The sequence below is a fragment of the Sander vitreus genome, chromosome 2 (genome assembly GCF_031162955.1).
Source record: "Sander vitreus isolate 19-12246 chromosome 2, sanVit1, whole genome shotgun sequence".
NCBI classification, from domain to species: domain Eukaryota; kingdom Metazoa; phylum Chordata; class Actinopteri; order Perciformes; family Percidae; genus Sander; species Sander vitreus.
This window is the reverse complement of record NC_135856.1, coordinates 37,184,448-37,208,047: the sequence shown is the minus strand read 5'-3', so window position 1 is coordinate 37,208,047 and position 23,600 is coordinate 37,184,448. Positions and strand designations below refer to the sequence as shown.

Below are 23,600 nucleotides of genomic sequence, written 5' to 3'. Positions count from 1 at the left end.
ACATTTAATACTGACATTCATTGACTTATTTATGTATTTATTTTATTTTTAGCAAAATTTTAAATGAACATAATGTACAGTGCAGGGAGAGGTAGAAACCCAATGGGCTTATTTGAAGCCTCTACCAATATTTGGTCAAATTAAGTAAATTATGTCATAAGTTTACCCCTATCGTAGAAATTCTCCTTCTTGTTCTCTTAAAAAGTGTAGAGACACTCGGTGTGATGAATCAAAACCTTTATTACGTGCGCAAAGGAGAAGACGCCAGTGTTCTCTCTCATCCCTTAAAGTATCTGTCCTTACATACAATCTTTAAGCCACCAAAAGGACAATAGTTTCTGTCCTCAGACAAGGAGACATTTGAGCCATGCTTATTACAAAAATACATTTTATACAGTTCTTCCTGAAATCACAAGTCATGTTATGTACTTCATCCCTCAGACTAATGTAATAAGCTTTAAATCTACAAAACTTTATTTCCCCCAGCATTTGGTGTACATTTTGATTGATTAGAGTGTGTAAAGTGTAAATGTGGTCAGTAGTGCGTGGTTTGGTAAAAAGCCAATTTGCCCTTTATAGTACACTCACTGTATTCCAGACATTTCCGACACACAGCACAGTAAAAAGTCCAATAAAATATCAATGCGCAGAAATTTTGAAAAAATAGTCACTAGACACATCCAGATTACAGTGAGGGCTCACAGTATTCTGGACGGCTGGGAATTTCCACTCACATTCACGTCAGAAAAAGTGCCTCTGTAAATGTGTGAAACCTTTCAAAAAGGCAAAATATTTTCAATAAGTAACTCATAAATATTCTATGAGACCTTAAGAACGTTTCTGTCATTTTGATGATGAGTAATAATGTTTTAAAAACAGTACTTCTGCCTGTTGTCCTGGCTCTAGACCCCTCGCCATTTTCTGAACGCTCATAGCCCATACAATGAAAGTGCGTATTTATAGAATTTGTGGGGGGAAATCAAATACAGTAAGTCTATGTTACTCATGACATTGTGTTTCATAAGGAAGACCAGTATCCGGGCAATGATAATGCTACAGAAAACCTTTCCCAGACTACTGCTCACACAAATGCCTCGGTAGGTCCAATTTATCTCTACTCTTATTTGTTGGGGAAAGAAATCCAACTTCCTGAGCCAATAGAAAGTCAGACCGCTCGCTCAGAGGAAATCCTTAATTTGCATGCTTTAAATCAGCTCGGCCACACATGCTCTATACGCCCAAAAACAGATGCCGAAGAATCCTTAAAAAAATGTGTTGTACGAGCATTTTAATTTGGATAAATGGTTACTATCTTGAAACCAGTATCCTATTCTCATAATACATACATAATGTTAACATGCTATCTGTGGCAATGTATAATACGCCGTTAACATCCTAATGGCTCATTATCTACTCTAATGCAATAAGCGAATGAAGTGAAGATGTGATCAACTCTGTTCTAGAGGGATGTTTGTGCATCTAATCTTCTTCTGACATACATGGATGCATATAGGAGCATGTAGCACCCATTAGTAAAGATGTCCTTAACTTGTTGGCCCATTTCATTCCGTCTCTGCAACAGGGACAATGATTAGTGGAGCCTCATTCCGTCCTGATTTATTAGTACAGGGGCTGAAAAACGCATGGATGGTGTCAGAAAAAATATCTGTGAATGTATAAATGAGCAGTCTGGCCTCAACATTGTAGAAGGACACCAGTCCTTTATCACAGTCCACATAGATTCCAATCCGGGAGGGTCTATGGCTGACTGTAATGTTGGTTGAGGGTTCTGTTCGGAAGGCGTAGTCGCTCCGATCTCGCAAGCTGAGGAACCAGTAGCCATTGGCGGGGCTTACAGTGATTTTGCCTTTCCGATTGATGGAACGACTTGCCACTCCCAGGTCCCAGTCAGTCTTTTCTCCCACCTCCACCTAGAAGAGGGTAGTGACGCACAGTTTACTGCAAAGAGTGCAGACTTCCCACCTATTACGGTAATGTCAATATTAAATAGAAATTACATTTAGTTTGGACATCAGTGATTACATTTCTTCCCTTTGACCAAAGCAACATTAATATAACTATATCATTTTACAATCTCTTTGTAAATTTGAATCTGTTCATTTAATTGTTAAGTATTTATGCTAATATCCAAAAGCACTAGAAGACAAGTCACTGAAAAAAATAATAGGGGGAGTCAAGTAAAATAACTGAAAGCAAATAATAGAACTATTTCATCAATGAAAGAAATTCTCTCTGATGTTATCTGATTTACTGCCATTAGAACTTTCTCCCAAGGAAAAGCCTAAGTTGTGATTTTGCAGATTGATTTAAAAAGAGTTCCATCATTTGGAACTACATACATGGATTTTCTTAGTCTGACAGCAGATGGTGCAAAGCTACCTTACTACAACTACTGCCCAAGTCAGGGTACAGTGACTCTGAAAACTGGACCAGTGCAGCTGGGTCAGAATATCAAAGGTTTACACCAACCCTCTCAACCCGGTTGAAAACTCCTTTTGATCAGGTCAGTCTCTTCTGATTGAGAGATTTACATGAGGCATTTTTATTGCCAACTTTATTGGCAATGGCTAACATTGTGGTAATAGAGATAGGTGTGTCCGACGAAGCTTCCGTACTGTGGCTAGATGTCAATATAATATGTCCTGCCTTGTATTCATAACAGAAATATTACAGCTAATTTAATACTTTATTCTTAAGAAGTATTGTATTAAGCAATCTGTTCTTGCCCCATTCTCAAAAAGGTCTTTCAAACTGTATGGTGAGGCAAAAACACATCCAATAATCGCTCACCTAAAAGTAGTTTGCACCAATGTGGCCCGGCTGTTTGAACTGGGTGAATATCTAAATGCCTCATCAAGTATTTGGCAAAATCCAAAGTTATGTATTGGTAGATCTCCCCTTTTTTGGAGGGACTGGCTGGAAAAGGGAATTGTTACATTAGGGGGATCTGTTTCTCGGTGGCATATTGAGGATGTTGTACAGCAAATTGGAATCACATTTGCAACTTCGCCATCTGTTATTGGGGATTTTTGGATCCAGTTCTTCAGCCCCAAGGGCACCAGAATGTTTAGATAAGGTGTTGGTGAACTATGGGAAAGGTCACAAGCCTTCTGGGTATTATTCTTTAGTCATTCAGAACCTGGGGATGGAGCCTGGTCAGCTCTCAAGAAGACATGGGAAAGGGAATTCATAGGAATATTAAAACTATGTCACACGTTGTCAGGGTGCATCGCTCCAGATTGTTTAGACTTGGATTAAAAGACACACCAAATTGTTGGAAATGTATGATTGCAGGGAACCAGGTTCCATTAAGCCCAAGACTATTTGTTCTAGGAGATGGGTCAATCCTAAGCGGAATAGATAATCACATATGTCCAAACTAGTTCAATGTGTAAAGTGTAAGTAACTGGTGATGACGAGTAAGGGGGTTCAGGGGGGGACGGGATGTGTTCATGTTGTGAACTGGTAATCTTAAAAAACAAAGTAAAAACTAATTAATTTGCTTATTTCAAATACAATAATTCATTAAAGGAATAGCTCAACCCAAAACAATATATAATATTTCCAAACACAACTATTGCTTTCAAAGCATACACAAAGAAATTAAACTTGTCCTCTGCATTTAACCCATCCTATACATAGGAACAGTGGGCAGGTGCCCGGGAACAACTCTAGTTCTTTTTGCCAGGGCATTTTGGGTCAGGGGGCACTGACCTAACATGAATGTTTTGGGTGGTAAACACAGGGAAAACATAATACCTCCACACAAACTCTCTGCCTGGACCAGGATTCAGGAATTAACCCCAGTACTCAGCAGTGCTGAGCAGTGTTACTTGCTGAGGCGGCAGTGCTAACCACTGAGACACCTATAGTACATATATAAAAGCTTCCTGACTCTTAATTAAGCTTTGTGTCAGGTGGGTTTGCTGCACGTGCACCCTCTCCTGACCGGCCACCATTGAAATGTACACAGCTTCACATAGTGTTCCACCTACCTCCCAGTAATGCCGTCCTGAGTTGAAGCCCTGATGGGCTAGCACACACACCACCCGGTCAAAGCGCTCAGGGTTGTCGGGTACCAACTGATGGCGGTCACCACAGTGCACCTGCTTCCCATCTGCTGAGATGATGAGACGTGGGTGTGCTGTGTTGGCGTCTAAAGTGATGTTGGCTGAAAGATTTAAAGAGAGTGATGGGCAAGGATTAAACTTTGCTGCCCGCATCCGCTTCAAGACACTAGTACTTGCATACAGGGCTACGAACGGATCAGCCCCAGCATACATCCAGGACATGGTCAAACCCTGTACCCCAACCCGCCCACTGCGCTCTGCATCAGCCAACCTGCTTGCTGCCCACTCACAACGAGGGACAACTAATCAGTCAACGAAATCCCGACTGTTTGCTGTCCTGGCTCCTAAATGGTGGAATGAGCTCCCTATTGACATCAGGATGGCCGAAAGCCTACGCATCTTCCACCGAAGGCTAAAAACACATCTCTTCTGACTGCACCTCGGATAAAAAAAATTATATATATATTCTTAAAGCTGCACTTTCATATGGCTCTTTGTAGTTTTGCTTATTTAAATATACTGTACTTGCACTTACTACTTGTTGTCTGGAGTTTGCACCTACAAGGGTGAAAGCACTTAATTGGAAGTCGCTTTGGATAAAAGTGTCAGCTAAATGTAATGTAATAAACTACCAATAAAAATAACATTACAAATGACAACTGAGTTTGTAAATGACAACAAACTTTAAAGGCAGAAATGATTTTTTGCAACCGTTACCTGCATATTCTTGAACCCTCCTTATTTCTGCAAAGAAAACAGAACATAGTGACTTTCTTATTTAGTTTGACACCTTTTATTGATTCATTGAATATAACAGGATCAGAAAAACTTGAGCTAATTAACATTTTGTGCTGGTAGCTAATCCAAATCTTACTTGTGTTGGGCCTGGGTACAGACTGGCCCATTGAGGATCGCTGGCCTGTTAATAGGGTTAAGAACATTTCTGTTATACTGTTTTTTGGATCTCGTACAGTTAAGTCTTTGAGTGAACATACAATCTAAACAATGAATCAGAAAGGCAAGAGACATATTAGAGCTTCTACAACCAAAATATATGGGATATTTTTGTCCTTTGCCACAGTAACAAAATGAAGGTAGTGCTACAGTACAGTCCCATCCTTGATCTTGATCTCAGATTGGAGTTTTAGGGTACTTTCACATCCGTAGTTCGGTTCATTTGGTCCAGACCAAGGGCAAATTATTATATTGTAGCATTTTTCAGCCGTTTTGGTTTCTTTACACACCACACTGTTTGCTCTGGTCCAAATCAGTTGAGTTGGTGAAACAAACCAAAATGCAGACATTCACATCATTGGCCAGATGTGTCTTTGAACGTATTTAACCAAACTAAATGAGGCAGGTATGAAAGCACCCTTTGGTGCTGTTTTGGAGGGTGTAATGTTTTCCTTAAATTCTACATCTTTACTGGAATATCCAGCTTTACTCTTGGTTTGAATGAAGACTTACAGACTTCTGGCAGTTTCTCCATCTCCTCCTGAAAACGCTCCATCATTTGGTTGACAGTCCTGAGAATCACCCCTGAGGTCATCTCCGACACCACAGAGACACTGGACCAGTCCTTAGCTGATGGAGTGGTGGACAGGGTAGGGAACAACTGAAGAGAGAAGAAATGTCCAAACAGATGAAATACATCATAGTTCCATCAGTCAAAATTATCTTCAAATCCCTGTATCTGCATGCTATTTAGAGGCAGTAGCCAGAGATGATTTGTAAAGACCGATCTCGATGGGGGAACAGACTTCTACACAACACCAGTACAAGTCTGCAACTGTTCACGGACGTGGAAAGTACGTCATAGCCTCCAAGATTATGTATTTTATTGACACTTAGATTTGATTATATAGTGGCTTTGATGTTGTAAACTTTACTGTTGCTGCTCTAGAAACAACAACTTAGTTGTATTTAAAATATAAATCAAATGTAATCCTGTTCTGTTTAGTTTTTATTTGGCCACAATTTAGCAGATATTAGGTTTTGTATTATCTTGTTTCACTTGATTTACCCATGCATTCATCCATACCTTGAGGAAGAGTACGTAGTCTTCAGACAGAGCCAACTGGCTCAGTGCTGTACTTCTATTTTTTAGCTCAGCTATCTCCTCCTCCAGCTCTCTCAGCAGGCCCTGAGCTCGCTGCTCAGCCGCTCGCCGACTCATTTCTAACACCTGGAGGTGACGGATGCATTGAGCATTAATATTGAGTATTAATATACCTCAAAAAGCTAATTTCCGTTAACAATCAGAGGACTTGCCTACTTTTATTTCAATAAAAACAGAAAATGCCTTAAATAAAGTTTTAAGATTTTCTAAACACTCGTGTCATTGTTATTTACCTCCAAGACCTCAGCTTGGCATCGCTCCAAACTGGAGATCAGCTTGGAAAACACACAGACAGCTCCATCTGTCTCTCTCTCAGAAGCAGCCTGGATAGAAAATGAACAGAAATAGATGTGAGATGTTTAAAGGCATGCCATGAAAGTTTGTCAATTCAGCTACTTCCATATGCTCACGAGCAAACTTTTGGGCAGCCTGGAGGATATCTGGCTGGCTAAGTGTGGGACAAACCACTGATAAATAGTTATTGGGGGGTGGGCAAACTGTTCTCAGGAGGCCTTAAAATATAGACATGGAATAGATGGGATTATACCATATGGGCAAGATTGCCATAATGATGATCATATGATTGTGGTGCAGGTTTTTTTTCTTTGTCTCTCAAGTCAAGACATATATATATATATATATATATATATATATATATATATATATATATATATATATATATATATATTAGAGATGCCTCAATCTTGTTTTTACCCTCCGATACCGATTGTCAATCATTAATGAGCAATATCTGCCAACAAAGGCCTGATGCCGATCATTTTTGTGTCATTATTCATGTTAGGTTGTGTCATTTGTGATATAGCTGTGTAAAGTATTGTCCAGTTTGCCTGTTTGTAGTGTACTGGGATCTCCACTAGGTGGCAGTGTAACTGCTGGCCATATAATGGTGTGCTACTCTACAGTATAGTAGGCCTATGAAATAGAATCACAAGTCAGTCTTGTTTCTTATACCCATTTCTCACCATGGATGTATTAAGATAACTATTAATTAGGAGAATTATTGATTCTCTTATTAGAGAAGAAAAAAAAAATGCATTCCACCTGCAGGATTATTTCTCAGATGATTGACAACTGAAGAACTAAACATTTAAAATGCACAACTATTACTTATAATTAAGGGTTCTTGTTACTTGTTAGGATCTGAATATTTTTTCCACTAATGTTACCAATAATAATAGATCAGCAGGTATAATCTTAGAGTTGCCAGTAAAAATGGGAACCTCAATCACTTTACAATCAATACGATCAACACATTGTGTAATGTAATCACTACGTCTGTAGTAATGTTATGTAGGCATATATGTATAGTGTTACTGTTCTCTTAATACATCCATGCTAGCTACCGCTGCGGCTGATGTTAGCTACTAGCCGATAGCCCCGGCAGTTTGGGAAACGCTAATGACGTTACATCCACGTTACAGGCTTTACAGCATACATACATACATCCATGTATCCCACGGATGTATCATAAGATAATACCATGGCTGTATCAGCACAGAACATATGGTGAATTACAACCATTAGCTATATCCATTATTACAGCTACAGGACCTCTGGAGAACCGTTATATGAGCCTGTGCAGTGCAGGGCAACGTGTGCGGGCGCAGTCCCGCAGGTCTGCTCGCGTTCATTATGTGCGTTCATCATGCCTAGTTTAATAACTGTGGATTCAGCTACTGGTGAATGTTAAACATTTTTAAAACATGAATGTTTAAACAAGGACCCTTTAAGTGCTGGGGCTGGTAAGTTGATGTACCCCAAAAAAAATGATCCGCTGAAATATAGAAGTTTCTTTCGCCATGCAAAGTCTATGTGAAAAGTCTTTCTGGGCCAGAGGGGTGCAGCTCCACTGTTGGTTGCTTTAAGACATGGCGCTGTTCCTGGGGGCTGGTTTCCCACCAAAAAGAGCAACCACGTGTAGCTCCTAGACAATAAGGTGGGTGGGAGGCGGCTGCGGGAAGACGTCACTACAAATGAACAGGCAATTAGGCACAAGCATGCGGTTTTTGCTCTCATGTTTAACTATATGTGTGTGGTAGTTTATCGCAGTAACTGAATTGAAACAAAAAATGTACTGGTACATGAAGGGCTTTTTTTAATTATCTATTTAACTAGCCTAATAGACTGATGTAACACTACAGTAATGAAATATTCAGCTGTTTTAAGGTTGAGTGTAAATTAACTATATATTGTATGTTTGTGTTTTTGCATTATTGTTTATGTGTAATAAAAAAATAAATAAAAAAATAAAATGTATGCAACTTATAACACAAATAAAAAACAATTTTGCGGCCACTCAATGTGCAGTGTTATTCCACCAGCCTCTGCTAAAAATGCCCCAGAGGCCTGGACTACGAAGCAAGATTTAGCATTAACGAGCTAACTTCAGGTTCAACCCAGGGTTTTCTGTGCCACGACGGTGGATCACTTGTTACCGGGTTCAATCTGAACACCTAACCTGGTCGGGAGCAGGTTATGTTGGAGATTAGAGATCAACTGGTGTGAAAGCACCGCCTACTGACCAATCAATACTCGATTGATAACGGCGTCACCGCAACCGGTGGAAATTAGGACGGTAAGATCAGGCGGAGCTCGGTGGGCGGAGAGGGGGAGAGAGAGGGAGAGAGAGGGATGCGCTCATAAAAGTTAAAACATTTAGAGACCGACAACCCCGTTAACATTCCCTGATGGTATTTTTATGAAAGATATAGATTTTAATGGGAGGGAATTAGCCTACATATAGGCTATCGGCATCTTGAGCCGTGTGTTGCCAATGCCCAAAGCGGTTTGAGTTATGTTTTTATATTTATTTATTTGCTCTCACGATTGCTTACCACCGCCAGGGTTGCAACTGAAATAAAAGGCTAAAGCAACAGCAGTTTATGGAAAACAGAAGTGTAATTATGGTCAGATCTAGTGCCTGACTGATGGGGAAGTGATATTGATAAGCGTTGTGATTTACGCATAGACAGGGTCGGCTATTTTTTTGCCAGCTTTCCTTCCTGCGTTTTCCCTGTAAAACCGTGTCTGCGTTCTTCATATTTATGTAGAATTATAGTTTGCTCTTCTTATGTAAAATATGCGGCTCTGGTAGATGTTTGCGATTGGTCGTGCTGTTCAAACACCGCCTCCTTTATGTGAACGCGCGCGTCGCTGGATTGGGAAACCCTGGGTTGATTGAACTAGTTGTTAACCACCGTCGTGACACAGCTTATGTGGGACTGCAGTTGTTGGGGTTAGGTGAAGCTGGGTGAAATAAATCCAGGGCATGTTGATCTGGATTCGTAGTACAGGCCTCTGGTCTATTTTCTACGGAGCGGCAAGGCGTTCATCAGGCCGGGCAGGGAATGGATGGGCTAGAGCATCTGCTCATTTTCAAAATAAACAGCCTGTGCAGACTCCCGATCGTATTACACTACACTATTTTTGATGCATGGCGGATGACGGAACAAAACCACCACGCAGCTAATAATGTGGCTATCTAGGCTTGGTGGAATCCAGGCTTTACACTGCTGTGTCCACAGTTTTAAACCAGGACTGAACAGAAAAAAGGATCCCTCTCACAGACTGAGAACTCACCTTTATCTCTCGTAAGGAGTTTTGTATTTCTTCTACTTTCCTCTCTCGCTCACAGATGAGATCCTTCAGCTCCACCTCTGCAACACCTAACTGGGACTAGAGAAGACAGACAAAACTAACTGTTTCTATAACGAATAACCAGCCTTATCCTAACCCAACCCACAAATGGATTGCCCCTACATATCACATTTTGGACTACACATCTTACTATACAAGAGCATGAGTCAGGTACCTTCTTGATGTGCCACTCTCTCTTAGCAGGGATGACGCTGTGTCCTCGGTGCTCTGCTGTCTCCATACAGATGCAGCAGACACAGGTGTTGTCAGTACGACAGAAGAACTCGAGACCTCTCTGGTGGACAGGACACAGAGGCAGATTGGGTAAAGAGTCACTGGGCCCGCTCAGAGTGTACCTGTTGTAACATTAAATAAAATCATGAAAAATTAATCAGCCACTATTTTGATAATCAAATAATAATGTCAAGCAGGGTTTTTTTTTAGCAAGTCAAGTCAATTCTACTACTACACTCACATGACATATACTCTTCTTTCTGCAAATATCTAACCCACCCTTTTAATCGTGGTGGCGTATTTAAGCTGTTTAAATTTACTTTATTTTAAGACACTGTAGCTCCATTTCTGGATGGCATCGCAGGGTGTCCAGTGCTGGAGCAAAGACCACCATAGGAGCTGTTATACAACGGATACAACTGCCCACTGGCCTGGTAGTGCACCATCCCTTTATCACTATTAAAATCACTGTTCTTTATTATCAACGTTTCATGTCTTTGAAGACATTTGGCAGGGCAGCATTATCTTTGTTTTACCAAGTTGGATTACTTTCGTGAACTTCTACTATCTAGCCCCCCCTCCCCTTTCCCCTTCTCACACAGCTTCCGTGCACGGCACCTTCTCACTCAGCAAGCAGGGCACCTACAGCTGCAGGGGGCGCCAGTGAATGATAGATAATAGAGTGCTCGTGCCGCCACCCGTGCCAAAAACTGCTACTGCCAATGCAGCCAATACAACCCAAAATCACAGAGATGGCGATTGGCACGGAACTATTATCACACAACCTCAGTGTTCAGCAAAATATATATGGTAGGTAATCTGTGATGGCATTTTTACTTGACAAATTACAGACATGGCAGATTCGCATCAACAGACGACCTACGCAGTTATTCCAAGTTACTAGAGGTTCCCTAGGTAATACTAGTCCAGTGCAAAAAGGGCTTATGATGTTGGTTCTGTCAGGCAATACTGGCAAGTCTTGCTCCCACATTCCTCTTTTCTTTGTCTTAGCATGTTTCCTTGGTATTTGGCCCACCTAACATCATACCATAAATGTGTCAGTTTAAAAATGTTGCTCACTCCCAATACTTTTTTCATAATATCCTTGTTCTGTGAAACCCATTTTAATGTAGCCTAAGGAATGTAGTTTGGCACCTGCGGGGAAGTGAGTAGGGTGGAGGCGGGTCATGGTGCTCATTGTTCTGAGAATGGAAGGACGTAGGAGCATTGACTGGACTGGGGCTTTGGGGGTGAGGGTCATTGAGATGGGAGAGGGGGGTCTCAGGTATCCTGGAAGTTGCCAGCCGCTGAAAACGAGTCATCATCTCAGCAAAGACGGTCTCCGGCATCTCACCCAGCCTCTGTGGTGGAGACAGGGCCAGGCGATGATGATTTTTTTTTGAGTTTGGAACATCCACTCCTCCTCCACCTCTTTCATCTATTGGTACTCCAGTGTTGGCCATCTTCTTGAACTGTTCAGTAATTTCCTTCAGGGTTCGGTTGATTTGGAGCTCTGGTCGCTTTCTGAAGGACTCCTTGCAGAGGGGACACTCATAAAACTCATGGAAGGTGCCCCGTCCTCCTCCGTCCCAGTAGGAGGAGATGCAGGCCTGGCAGAAGCTGTGGCCACATGGTGTTGAGACTGGGTTGTTGAACACCTCCAGACAAATCGAGCAGGTGAACTGGTCTTCAGACAGAAAGGCTAGAGGCCGCGCCATAGCCATTCAATGATAAGCTGTGTGAGAGATAGTGTTGGCATTAGAAGGAAATATGTCAAATCATCAATCGTCAAACTTTACACATATTTGAATGAACCTTATTTGTTGATTCACAGTGGACGTAACTTATATAATAAGTTATATAACTTATATAATGACTTGATATGGATGCGACTGTATCTGATTACTTAACTCTTTATTAGAGTTTTAGCATGTGCACCAGATAGATACATGAACTGTAGGAATTAAATGGTTTAGGTACTAATCCTGCATTACATATTGGGTAAGAAGGACGAGTGGTATTTGAGACTCGACATACTCCGGTGGTAACTCAATTCACATCGACAGTACACGCAAATCACAGAATATGCGTGCGTTAATCGCGCGTCAAAACATTTGTGTGCGTGCTGCTCTGTTTTATACACGCAGGTGCCATTCTTTCTCTCTCCCTATGTTTTGTTTCACACTCATAGCTGCCTGTACAACCGTCTGTGTGAAATGATATAATTCGCTCATGAGCATGTTTTATCGAGCTCGCGAGATATGACATAAACCTGACGCCATAGAATTTGTGTAACTCCTTATTATCGCGTTCATTTTGACAGCCCTACTTTTTTTCCAATACCCTGAACAGGAAAGTTTAGAGATATCATCCAGCTATGGAGCTGCTAAATGTTCTTTCTTCTGACTTTAAAGTGCTCATATTATGCTCATTTTCAGGTTCATAATTGTATTTAGAGGTTATATCAGAATAGGTTTACATGGTTTAATTTTCAGAAAACACCATATTTTTGTTGTACTGCTCATTGCTGCAGCTCCTCTTTTCACCCTGTGTGTTGAGCTCTCTGTTTTAGCTACAGAGTGAGACATCTCACTTCTGTTCCATCTTTGTTGGGAGTCGCACATGCTCAGTACCTAGGTAAGGACTACTAGCCAGTCAGAAGCAGAGTATGAGGGCGTGCCCTGACAGTACTTAGGTAAGGACTACTAGCCAGTCAGAAGCAGAGTATGAGGGTGTGTCCTGACAGTATCTAGGTAAGGACTACTAGCCAGTCAGGAGCAGAGTATGAGGGCGTGCCCTGACAGTACCTAGGTAAGGACTACTAGCCAGTCAGGAGCAGAGTATGAGGGCGTGCCCTGACAGTACCTAGGTTAGGACTACTAGCCAGTCAGGAGCAGAGTATGAGGGCGTGCCCTGACATTACCTAGGTAAGGACTACTAGCCAGTCAGAAGCAGAGTATGAGGGCGTGCCCTGACAGTACCTAGGTAAGGACTACTAGCCAGTCAGAAGCAGAGTATGAGGGCGTGCCCTGACAGTACCTAGGTAAGGACTACTAGCCAGTCAGAAGCAGAGTATGAGGGCGTGCCCTGACAGTACCTAGGTAAGGACTACTAGCCAGTCAGAAGCAGAGTATGAGGGCGTGCCCTGACAGTACCTAGGTAAGGACTACTAGCCAGTCAGAAGCAGAGTATGAGGGCGTGCCCTGACAGTATCTAGGTTAGGACTACTAGCCAGTCAGAAGCAGAGTATGAGGGCGTGCCCTGACAGTACCTAGATAAGGACTACTAGCCAGTCAGGAGCAGAGTATGAGGGTGTGTCCTGACAGTATCTAGGTAAGGACTACTAGCCAGTCAGGAGCAGAGTATGAGGGCGTGCCCTGACAGTACCTAGGTTAGGACTACTAGCCAGTCAGGAGCAGAGTATGAGGGCGTGCCCTGACAGTACCTAGGTAAGGACTACTAGCCAGTCAGAAGCAGAGTATGAGGGCGTGCCCTGACAGTACCTAGGTAAGGACTACTAGCCAGTCAGAAGCAGAGTATGAGGGCGTGCCCTGACAGTACCTAGGTAAGGACTACTAGCCAGTCAGAAGCAGAGTATGAGGGCGTGCCATGCTAGCAGCTAGGCGAGCATTATAACGTGTGTTCCAAAGTGACCACGTTTGTCTCTGAAGTAAAGGCTGGACTACAATAGAGCTGTTTGGAGCAGTTGGTGAACAGTGTTTTCTGTTGTAAGACCCTTTGGGGGGGGACTTTGGGCTTTTTCACTTTGTAAACCTATAACGTGTACAAAAATATATATAACACAATAAAGCAAAGGAAAAAAGCCAAAAATCATAATATGAGCACTTTAAGGAGTCAGAAAAGAAGTCACACATTATTACGTAACACACTGTAGGCTAAACAGCGATCTATCACAGACACGGGAGAATGGAGGTGATTTAAGTGCCAATTCTGTGAGTGGAGTTTTGTGATAATTTGGCCAAACTCCCAAAAAGACAGATCAGTCCTTTAACACTCAACCTAATCTTTAATTTGAACCAGAAGCCTAACTCCAAAAAAAATTCCTGCTTCTAACCTGATCCATCATAAAGTAGTGATTTGGAGTGAGTGTTGTAGCACTGTTCGAAACATTGTACTCGTGTAGGTATTCAGGTAGAATGTAAGTCTTTCTAAATTAGTGTGTTGCTCCTGCACTTTGACACACTTACATTCACACTAACACAATACAAGTGAGTAGTTTCACAAGATCAGGAAATTCAGGCTTGGTTGGAACACTCCGTCTGTGTTAAATATGGCAACAACCTGCAAGTCATCCACATTTCCTCTTCTCTTTGTTCTGCAATCAGAAATATTAGGTACCAGACCCAAACCAGCAGTGAATGTGGTGTGTGTGTGGTAACACCACATTGTGGTGTGTGCTAACCCTAATCCTAACAGCGTGTGTATCAAAGCCTGATATATGTTCTTCCTCTGTGCGATAGAGCTCCATTGTTCACAATGTGTTTTTGTATCTTAACATTGGTGTGGCTGTGGATCAACCACAAGATCGGTGGTTCAATCCCACGCTCCTCCAGTCACATGTCAAAGTGTCCTTGAGCAAAACACTCCCTCGCTGTATGTGTATGTGTCTTAGGATGGGTTAAATGCAGAGATTGAATTTCACTACATTGTACTGTACGATTGTTTGTGATGCATTATAAAGTTCCTTTTTCTTCTTAACCATTTGGTATTAACCAAATTGAATCCTGTTTGGACTTGAAGAATGAATGCAGCCCACGTGCAGCTTTATATTCCTGCCTCCACACAGAGCAGCTGCAGTACAGGTAGTGCCAGTTTCCTGTTAGTGAACCATAGGCAAGGGGTTTAGGTATGCAGTAAACACTCTGAGGGTAATGATCATAGTTGGATAAGAGAAGAAATGAGGGTTATTGTGTGTTTCTCCAATGACCTTCGAAGGTATTTACAGTTTTGGAGCCACATGTGACAATGCTTCAGATCAAGATTTCATTTATACGGGTTCTATAATCTGATGAGCAGCATCGTCACCAGAATGTAAATTCTTACATTTCTACCCCTGGGTAGCAATAAGTAAACATGGTTTCCCGTCAACCATCCAGAGGTTTACCTTTGTAGGCAGGGGTTAGAGTGGGATCCGTTTCTTACTCCATTAAAAGTCTCTATCCACCACACGGCACATACAGAAAACTCACTTTTAATGCTAGTTCACCTGTTACTCTCATTATTTCCTACTTCCAAAACAGTGGTGAGGAACACCAGGAGCAATTGCCAGGAGTGAAATTATGACTGGTGTGTTAACTGCATGCCAAATAAATCGGGGCACACAAGGCCAAATTGCCTCCTCATCTACCATATGACCGGTTGCTGACAAGTATTTAATATCTTTTTTCACTTAGTATATCGTTTTTTTTCTTTTAAGGTGACCTTGAGTCAGAGATGGGGTTACATTTTAACTGCCTTAAACCCTGTTTGTAACCCTGTCCAGGGTCATCATCGACCCAGCGTGGCAGGCCTGCCCGGGGAGAGGGAGGGGGTCCCGTGTTAAAGCCGAATCGACAAAAGTGCAGCTGATGTTCCTCCAGCAGCGGCAGCCATCGTCATCTCATTGTGCTACATCTGTCCTGCAGCCTACAGCGATTGGGGGTGAACAAGGAGCACCTCAAAAGAACCCATTTCCAGGATGATTGCCTTTAAAAATAAAGGTGAAATAAAAAATAAAAAGTTTGGAGTGGTCCTTATTGATTTCGGTGCATTTTTACATGGCGTCCCGTTAGTGTGCAGTGTATTGCTGTGCATTTGAATTTTGTGTGTAGTAGTTCTCTCAGGGTTTGTGTAATGTTCACTTGCAGTGCTGTGTGGTAGGGTCGTAGGGTGGCTCTGATGCCAGTAGGAGTTGACTTTTGGGAGGGCTTTCTGCTCGTGGTGTCCCTTTCCTAAATGAATTTGTAGTTTTCAATAATAGGCAGTATTTTGTACTATTCTCCTGTACGTGTGGTGATATTCTTTAACAGCTTAAGTTTATTACACTACATACACAATGACACTACAGTGAAAGAGTATGAATGCAGAAACGGAGTTTGGCAGGGTCTCTGACCCATTGAAATCTGAAAGGACACAGTAAACTCACTATCCATGCGTCCAGGGGACAAACCCTATTTCGTTCCAGATAATGCTACACTGTGAACAAATCTGCGTTGAAATCTTAGAAATAAACAAAAGAAACCTCAAAACCCCAAAAGAGCGTACAGTTTTTACTAAACTTTTTTGACTACAATATTCAAGGCCATGCAACAAAATAATAACAAAATAGACAAACTATGAACCAAATGAACATGTGTATAAATGACAACACAATAAGCTCATCATACACGTCTCTCCCTAGCACAACGCTTCTTAGGAGCCCTCCAGAATATACAGCTGTAATCGGGCCTTAAAAGTTCGGCCCGAAAAGGCCCGAGCCCGACAGAATTCGCAAGTACATTTTGATTGACAGCTTTTTAAAAGCTCGAACCTGTTTACAGCCCGACTGTACAAAAGGCTGTCTATCAGCAGTGATTAGAGTACATGTCGGAGAATAGCGCGGACACGCACTTCACACCGCGAGCGGGCACACGCACCACAAAAAGACTGCGCCGCACGCACACAGCTCTTTTGTCTTTCGTCAAGAATGAGTCATTTATCCATTTTTTAACATCATTTATTCATGACTAACGTAGGCTATAGGCCACTTGGAAGTTAGAACAAAAAAATAATAAGTCCTCCAGAGGCCAGCCTCCGTTTCACCTCCTCAGCGTCCATTTTCGTGACAATCGAAACGCATCACCTGACCGCTCATTTACTGCGCAACCTGGAGCGCGAGCCCGAGCCCGGCCCGAGCCCATGTAAAATGATAGAAATTAAGACTGAACCTATTGGGTCCCGTCGGGTTCGGGCAAAGATCTTCAGCTCTACTCCAGAAAGCTGAAGTACTTTCCCCGTTTTCTAGTGTAGACATCCAATCTGGCGAACCGCTTGTAGGCCTATGACATCTTCTCAAACGCCGCCACCATAGCCATCTTACAAGCGTGCTCTTGAATTGACAAAACCACTTTATTCCTCCATCCTCTTAAAAGAATCTGTCTGGCTTTCATTAAACTAAAACACAACTCTTTGACAGCACTCACACGAAAGGTCCACTAGACGTAACGAAAATGTGCCGCGCAGCGTATGGTGCTAAAACTCTAAAAGTCTCATATATCAATTTGCAGAGAGATATTTAAAAATATGCTTTGATATTCATTTTCTATTTCATACAACAAAAAATAAAATCACTCGAAAATAGAAACGTAACGTTACAGCACCAAGATCTGATCCCAGCAAACTTTCTGTTGTGCGGGATCAGACCTCCGGGGCTGTTGTGTTCTAATGTTAGCTGCTGCTGCTACAGCTAGCTGGCAGCTAGCCACCAGCCCTGTGACCTGGGTCCCCGGTACTGACTGACTCCAGTCCGTCTGCAGAGCTGGCGTTACCCGCTCTAGCTGAGCTGGGAATCAGATGGCAGGGGAAGACTCATCCCTGATTGGCTCGCCCTGACAAATCGAATGACCAAAAGATACACCGACCCTTAACACTCACGGTGTTACTGCATAGAGGTTTTAGCCAGCGCCAAAGGATAATCATCAGCGGCAAAACATATTTAACAGTCAAGTTCCCTTTAATCCAGAACTGCTATATTTTACACATGCGGCTAGCGCTACGCTGCATGTGTTTTCAGTGTTACTCATAGACTGTATATAAAACTATGGACACAGAGTCCCTGGCGTCACCCATTGATTTCTGAAGCTCAAAATGGGCGGCTCCCACCGTCGCTATATTGACAGTGGTTGTGTCAGTATATATTATGGCATGCAGTAGGAAATGATTGTACATATATATAAAATGTAGAATCTGAATATATGGAATGGAGTCTGAATATATGGAATACAAGTCTGAATATATGGAATGAAACTTGAGAATATTGAATGAAATCTGACATTAGGTAAAAGTACTTTATTGTCACATACACATACATACAACCCCTCCCACAATGGAGGAGTGGGCAGCTATTTACAGCACCCGGAGACCAACTCCAGATCTGAGCCTGTGCCTTGATCAAGGGCACTGGAGAACCTAGGACATATTTTTTTGATGGTGGGTAAACCGGAGCACCCAGAGGAAACCCACGCAAACATGGGGAGAACATACAAACTCCACACAGAAAGGCCCGGAACGACCTGGATTCGAACCTTCTTGCTGTGAGGCCACAATGCTAAACATTGGGCCACCATGCTGACCTAATAAATAAAAACGTGAGGTATACTCGGCGCAGCGGTAACTATTTACACCTGCACTGGTGGTCGTGACACTAGTTGCAGTCTTCTCCTGAACAGAGGCGGCGCTAATTAGGAAAGGCTACCAACCTTGCTATTTCTACAGACTAGAAGAAGAAAAAGGTAAACAACGGCAGAACTGGCAGCAGCAGCATTGACGTCAATGCTTGGATTTGATTGGATGACCTACTTGGTGGGATCAAGCCTTTCATTCACCATAAAAGACCTCATCTTAACCCAGTAAGTTTACAAGAGTCTTGCATTCACTCTGAGAGTCCTGACATCACGTTGCCCTCGAGCTCATCCATGCTTCCTGTTTCTGCTTTGTCGCACGCCGCTGAAAAAAAATAGAGTGGTACGCTCCCTCTGGTTGCGCACTCAAAATCCTGGCGCACCAGTTCGGCTACGGCAAAGCCCGTCTACGGAAAGCCGTTCCACTCCCTATTCAGCCCCATTGTACCTACTTTGGTTGCAGTTCCACCAGAGTTCCACTGGGGGTGATCGCGGTCCAGTGCTAAATGAATGGGACTCTGGAGCTAGACGGCTACATTTCTCTTTCGCCTGATTGTCGTTGAGAAATCTCAGATTTGATTGTAGTTTTTGCAAGTTCAACATGGATTATAGGTCAAAAGTTGAATGAACGAGTACTTGTGCCCTTTCAATTTCTTACAGGTTGAGTCGTTGTTGCCCATAACACGCTAGTATTCTGCTAATGAATGCCGATTGGTCAGTGAAGGACTGATTACGATCGGAGATCCCGCTTGACGGCATCCAAAGCAGAACCAGAATGTCAGAGTGAATATTTCGGCGTGGTCTTTAAAACATTAGCAAACCTCTTTCTAGCACGTGTATTAACAGGGAGAGGCTAACCTGTCAGCTGTGTTGTATTAACAGGGAGAGTCTAACCTGTCAGCTGTGTTGTATTAACAGAGAGTCTAACCTGTCAGCTGTGTTGTATTAACAGGGAGAGTCTAACCTGTCAGCTGTGTTATATTAACAGGGAGAGTCTAACCTGTCAGCTGTGTTGTATTAACAGGGAGAGTCTAACCTGTCAGCTGTGTTATATTAACAGGGAGAGTCTAACCTGTCAGCTGTGTTGTATTAACAGGGAGAGTCTAACCTGTCAGCTGTGTTGTCGATGCTTCGAGAGAACAAAGGAAGCGACTCAGAGCTTGCCGTAAAGCAGTATCTCTGGCCGTATATGAGTATGACGTCATTGACATTTTAAAAGGCTCTTTAGAACAAAAATGCCTCTTTAAAAAAATCAAACACCCAGCAGTGTGTATTTTCTTAGCCTCCCCTTTTGAATGCAACATTCAAATTACTAGACAAAAAATGATATCCTGAGAAAGGTGGATGTTGAGGAGTATAGCTCCATAGAGTCCCATTCGTTCTGCACTGGCCAGTGGAACTCTGGTGGAGGAGGGCCACACTGGAAAAAGAGAATCACACCAAGGGCCAGACATGGAGAGTTTATGACGTGCTTTTGTTACTGCATGTCACTTTTTTTTTTAAAACATTTTGGTAGCTTTTTTCCTAATTTTTGTTGTTTTTTTCAGACATTTGTCATCTTTTTGTAAATGTTGCTTTTTCCGACATTTTTGTACACTTTGTCGCATTTTTGTTGACATGAAGCCCTACAAAAGTCATCAAAAGAGTTCCTTAGCCGTCATAGAATTTAGCAAGTCAAGAAAAACTATTATAATTTTTTTTAACAACAACCTGTTTCACAGCCTGAGTATGAAAACTCTCTGCTTCTGGGGGAATTTCTGAGTCTCAGAGTCGGCATATCTGCTATACGGGCCGGATCTAAATCTGCAAGGGGCCGGATTTGGCCCACGGGCCTCGAGTTTGACACGTGTGCTCTATAGGAACAAGAGATAACACAATGCCCGTACTGGGTGTAATTTGTGAGCCGTTACATTTATTTTCCACATTCCTTCATACACTATTAACAATTGTATACTTCTAATTATAAAACTATTTTCTAATACTAAAAATTGCACTAAGCTGAAAAGACACCAAACACTGGTCAGCTCAAACCTTTTAACACCTGTGTGTACTCACAAGAACATGTTCTCAATGGACTTTTCTCCTGATAATGATAAAGCATTAGGTACAAGTACTTACATATACTCAGTGGTGGAAGAAGTATTCAGATCATTTACTTTAGCAAAAGTACCATATACCACACTGTAAAAATACTGTTACAAGTAAGAGTTCTGCATTGAAAATGTTATTTAATAAAATGATGTATTATCAGGAAAATGTACTTCGAGTACTAAAAATAAAAGTACTCAATGCAGAAAACTCCTCAGTTTAAAAACTGGAAACGATCTAAACAGTTCTGTCAATCAACGAAAGGTTTCAGCTAATATCAGCTGGACTTGTAGGCCTGTATATTGTTGGGTAATTGAATTTATAATAAAACACAGTATTTTTAACTACATGTTTGTGTGCAAAAATCTTAATTTGGAAAGTAACTAAAGCAGATTAATGTAGTGGAGTAAAAAGGAAAATATTTCTCTCTGAAATGTAGCGGAGTAGAAGTAGAAAGTGGCATGAAAAGAAAAGACTCGCCCAACATACAATTAATCAAAATGTGTACTTAGGTACAGTACTAGAGTAAATTCCACCATGTACTTACAATACTATGATCTGTGATCTTAACTCACTTTTAGGATAACAGTGTTGAAAACCTTTTTGGTTATTATAAATGTACTACAAACAGCCGTTTACTCCTTTAGCATGGACTAGACACTATGAAAGACAACTGATAGACTGAAGATAATATGGTACGATACAACATGCACCACACACAGATCCCACTGATGGTGTTTCTACCTGAATTGAACATGACTTACCTGTTCTGAGGAGTGAAGTGATTCCAGAGGAGAGATTATTTTGGCAGTATATTTCCAAGACTCTCAGTCCAGAGTCCCACGTCTTTTCTCGTCTTATCAATCACTGCGTCTGTGCGTCAGATGGCAAATTCCTCTCCTTTCTCCTGTCATTGTGCCGTTAACCTCCCCGCCCCCTCTCCCTAAAATGTTTATCCAATCCAACCTGCTCAACAGGTGCACCTGTGCAGGTATGCCTTTCTAAAAACAAGCTTTACTTCTCTCTCTGCCCTTACTTCTCCAGCACACTGACAGGCTTTTTTTTTTTTTTTCACTAGACCAGGCCAAAATGACATTCAGTAAGTGATGCATGTACACAATTTACATGTGAAAGGTCGCTAAGAGGCGATATCAGAAGTAGGCCAATTGAACTCTTCTATGGGATTTACTTGCAAGTCATCGAGGGAAATTTTGGTGGGATCTATAGCTAAGAACTACTGGATTTTCTCTGGAAAAGGCCAATTAACTTCTTTTGTAATGGACACTATAGAATGAGATCAGATCAACTGCCAATGACTGCAGATAGTTGTGAACAAAAAATGGCGTTGCCTGACAGTACAGATCCACTTTGGCGACACGACTGAAACGTGGTGTCTCGACATCATACATCCATGGTTGATGCTCCACGGCCATGACTGGCAGCTGATTGGACGAACGCGTGCGTGGGTCTGGCTTCTCGAGAATTTCAACCGAGTGTCATGGCGGCTCGTTGAGAATACGATCTCGTATTTTACGAAAATAGTTCACCGAAACGCGTTTCTGAAAACATTTTAAGTGAGAAATAGGCCATGCAGTTGCTGAATCTGTCTTCATTTCCGATCGACAAAGGTCAGTTTGAAATATTTTCGACAGAAGCGTCGCACGGTCAGATGGATCACCAGCATAAATTACTCTTTAAATTGAGACAGATACATGAGAAAAACAAGACAAAACAAGCTGTGTCAAGGTAAAGTCAAGGAACATGTCAGCGTGAACAAAAGGGGAATCTAAAGCCACTGGTTACATTACAAGTTGACAACATTTAACTTTACTACAGGTAGTTTCCTAAATCTGTTCAGGTAAAGTAGACGGTGAATGAAGTCGGTCAAAACAGCTTCTGATGCCCCAGCTGACTAACAAGTGGTGCAGTTCCTGAGCTGAGAAGAACAGACATGTTGAGCAGTGATGTTAAAAGCCTTTTTTTCATGTCGTTTTCCCCATCAAAGCTCTAATCATGCAAACTAAATTGGGAATAAGGGACAATAGACAATTTAATACGTTTTATTGATTGTACACACTTCTTACTGCCAGCCATCTTCCACTGTACACAGTTTCTACACATATATCTTAATTGTACATGAAAGTGTCTGGAGCAGATATCCAATTTAGACAGGACATGAGACTAATCTACATCAATGATAATCTGGACCCTTAGTGAGAAATGAAGAGACAAAAACAGGAGGGGAATGGTGAATTCAGTCAATATTTCTTATCTCTATTCAGATGGGTTCAGGTTTGACAGTCACATTCACTGTCTTCGTGGTCTGCAAGTATTTCTAGAAGAAAACAAACAAGAAAACTGGATTAGACCTGAATAGTGGCCTTTTTGTGGCCAAATGCATGTCTGGAGGTATTACAATAAGTGTAAAAAAAAAAGTAAAAGAATAGGGAATGCCCATGGGGCATTTGACAGGAAAATATATGAATGAATTATCCTACTTTACAGGCCACCTGGAGTTCTGGATAGGGTGGAAAAACTCCACATTTGCTTTGCTCACTCAATTCCTCCAATGTATGGTTGGTATGCTACAAACTGACTTGTACAACCAGCTCAGGACCAATGTGGATGGTATAATTAAAAAGATCACCAGGGATGGGTATCGTTAGAATTGTAATACAAATAAAAATACAAGATACAAAAAATAAAGAAATAAAACGATTCAACTGTTTATTTTTACTTTTTTGCAGAAATAAGTTTTCTGTGTACAATAAGGGAGGAAATTGCTACAAATATTTGGTCCGACAACTATAAACAATACAACATTGGTTTAACCGGTACCAGTTACGTGCCGGTTCTCGATACCCATCCCTTAACACCAGGAACTACAGGTGCTGGTCATATAATTAGAAGATCATGAAAAAGTTGATTTATTTCAGTAATTCCATTCAAAAAGTGAAACTTGTATAATGTATACATTCATTCCACACAGACTGATATATTTCAAGTGTTTATTTCTTTTACTTTTGATGATTA

The 23,600-nt window shown here is 41.7% G+C and overlaps 2 protein-coding genes across 3 annotated transcripts in view; both read right to left on the bottom strand.

Annotated features, from left to right (window-relative positions):
* Positions 1–220: 220 nt before the first annotated feature.
* LOC144528651 (E3 ubiquitin-protein ligase TRIM39-like) lies at positions 221–21,988 on the bottom strand. Its single transcript, XM_078267391.1, has 11 exons — positions 21,332–21,988; positions 11,257–11,836; positions 10,043–10,223; positions 9,811–9,906; positions 6,444–6,533; positions 6,133–6,276; positions 5,559–5,706; positions 4,966–5,010; positions 4,809–4,835; positions 4,017–4,192; positions 221–1,931 (listed from the first exon to the last, which is right to left on the bottom strand). Exons 2-11 carry the CDS (start codon positions 11,823–11,825, stop codon positions 1,563–1,565), a joined length of 1,845 nt encoding a protein of 614 aa, XP_078123517.1. The 5' UTR covers positions 11,826–11,836; positions 21,332–21,988; the 3' UTR covers positions 221–1,562.
* A 623-nt stretch (positions 21,989–22,611) lies between these two features.
* LOC144528641 (uncharacterized) overlaps positions 22,612–23,600 on the bottom strand; it is a 30,962-nt gene continuing 29,973 nt past the window's right edge. For both annotated transcript variants that reach the window (XM_078267369.1, XM_078267378.1), the window contains exon 25: positions 22,612–22,902. In XM_078267369.1, coding sequence (XP_078123495.1) covers positions 22,846–22,902 — 57 coding nt within the window. In that variant the 3' untranslated portion in view covers positions 22,612–22,845. The remainder of the gene's footprint in view (positions 22,903–23,600) is intronic.

Bases quoted from the DNA above. Each gene is read 5' to 3' on its own strand.
- LOC144528651 (XM_078267391.1), bottom strand. From the start codon at position 11,825: ATGGCTATGGCGCGGCCTCTAGCCTTTCTGTCTGAAGACCAGTTCACC. The intron at 10,224-11,256 runs GTGCCAAACTAC...ATGTTACAACAG, and splicing joins CCCTACTCACTTCCCCGCAG to GTACACTCTGAGCGGGCCCA. The intron at 6,277-6,443 runs GTAAATAACAAT...CGTCACCTCCAG, and splicing joins GCCAAGCTGAGGTCTTGGAG to GTGTTAGAAATGAGTCGGCG.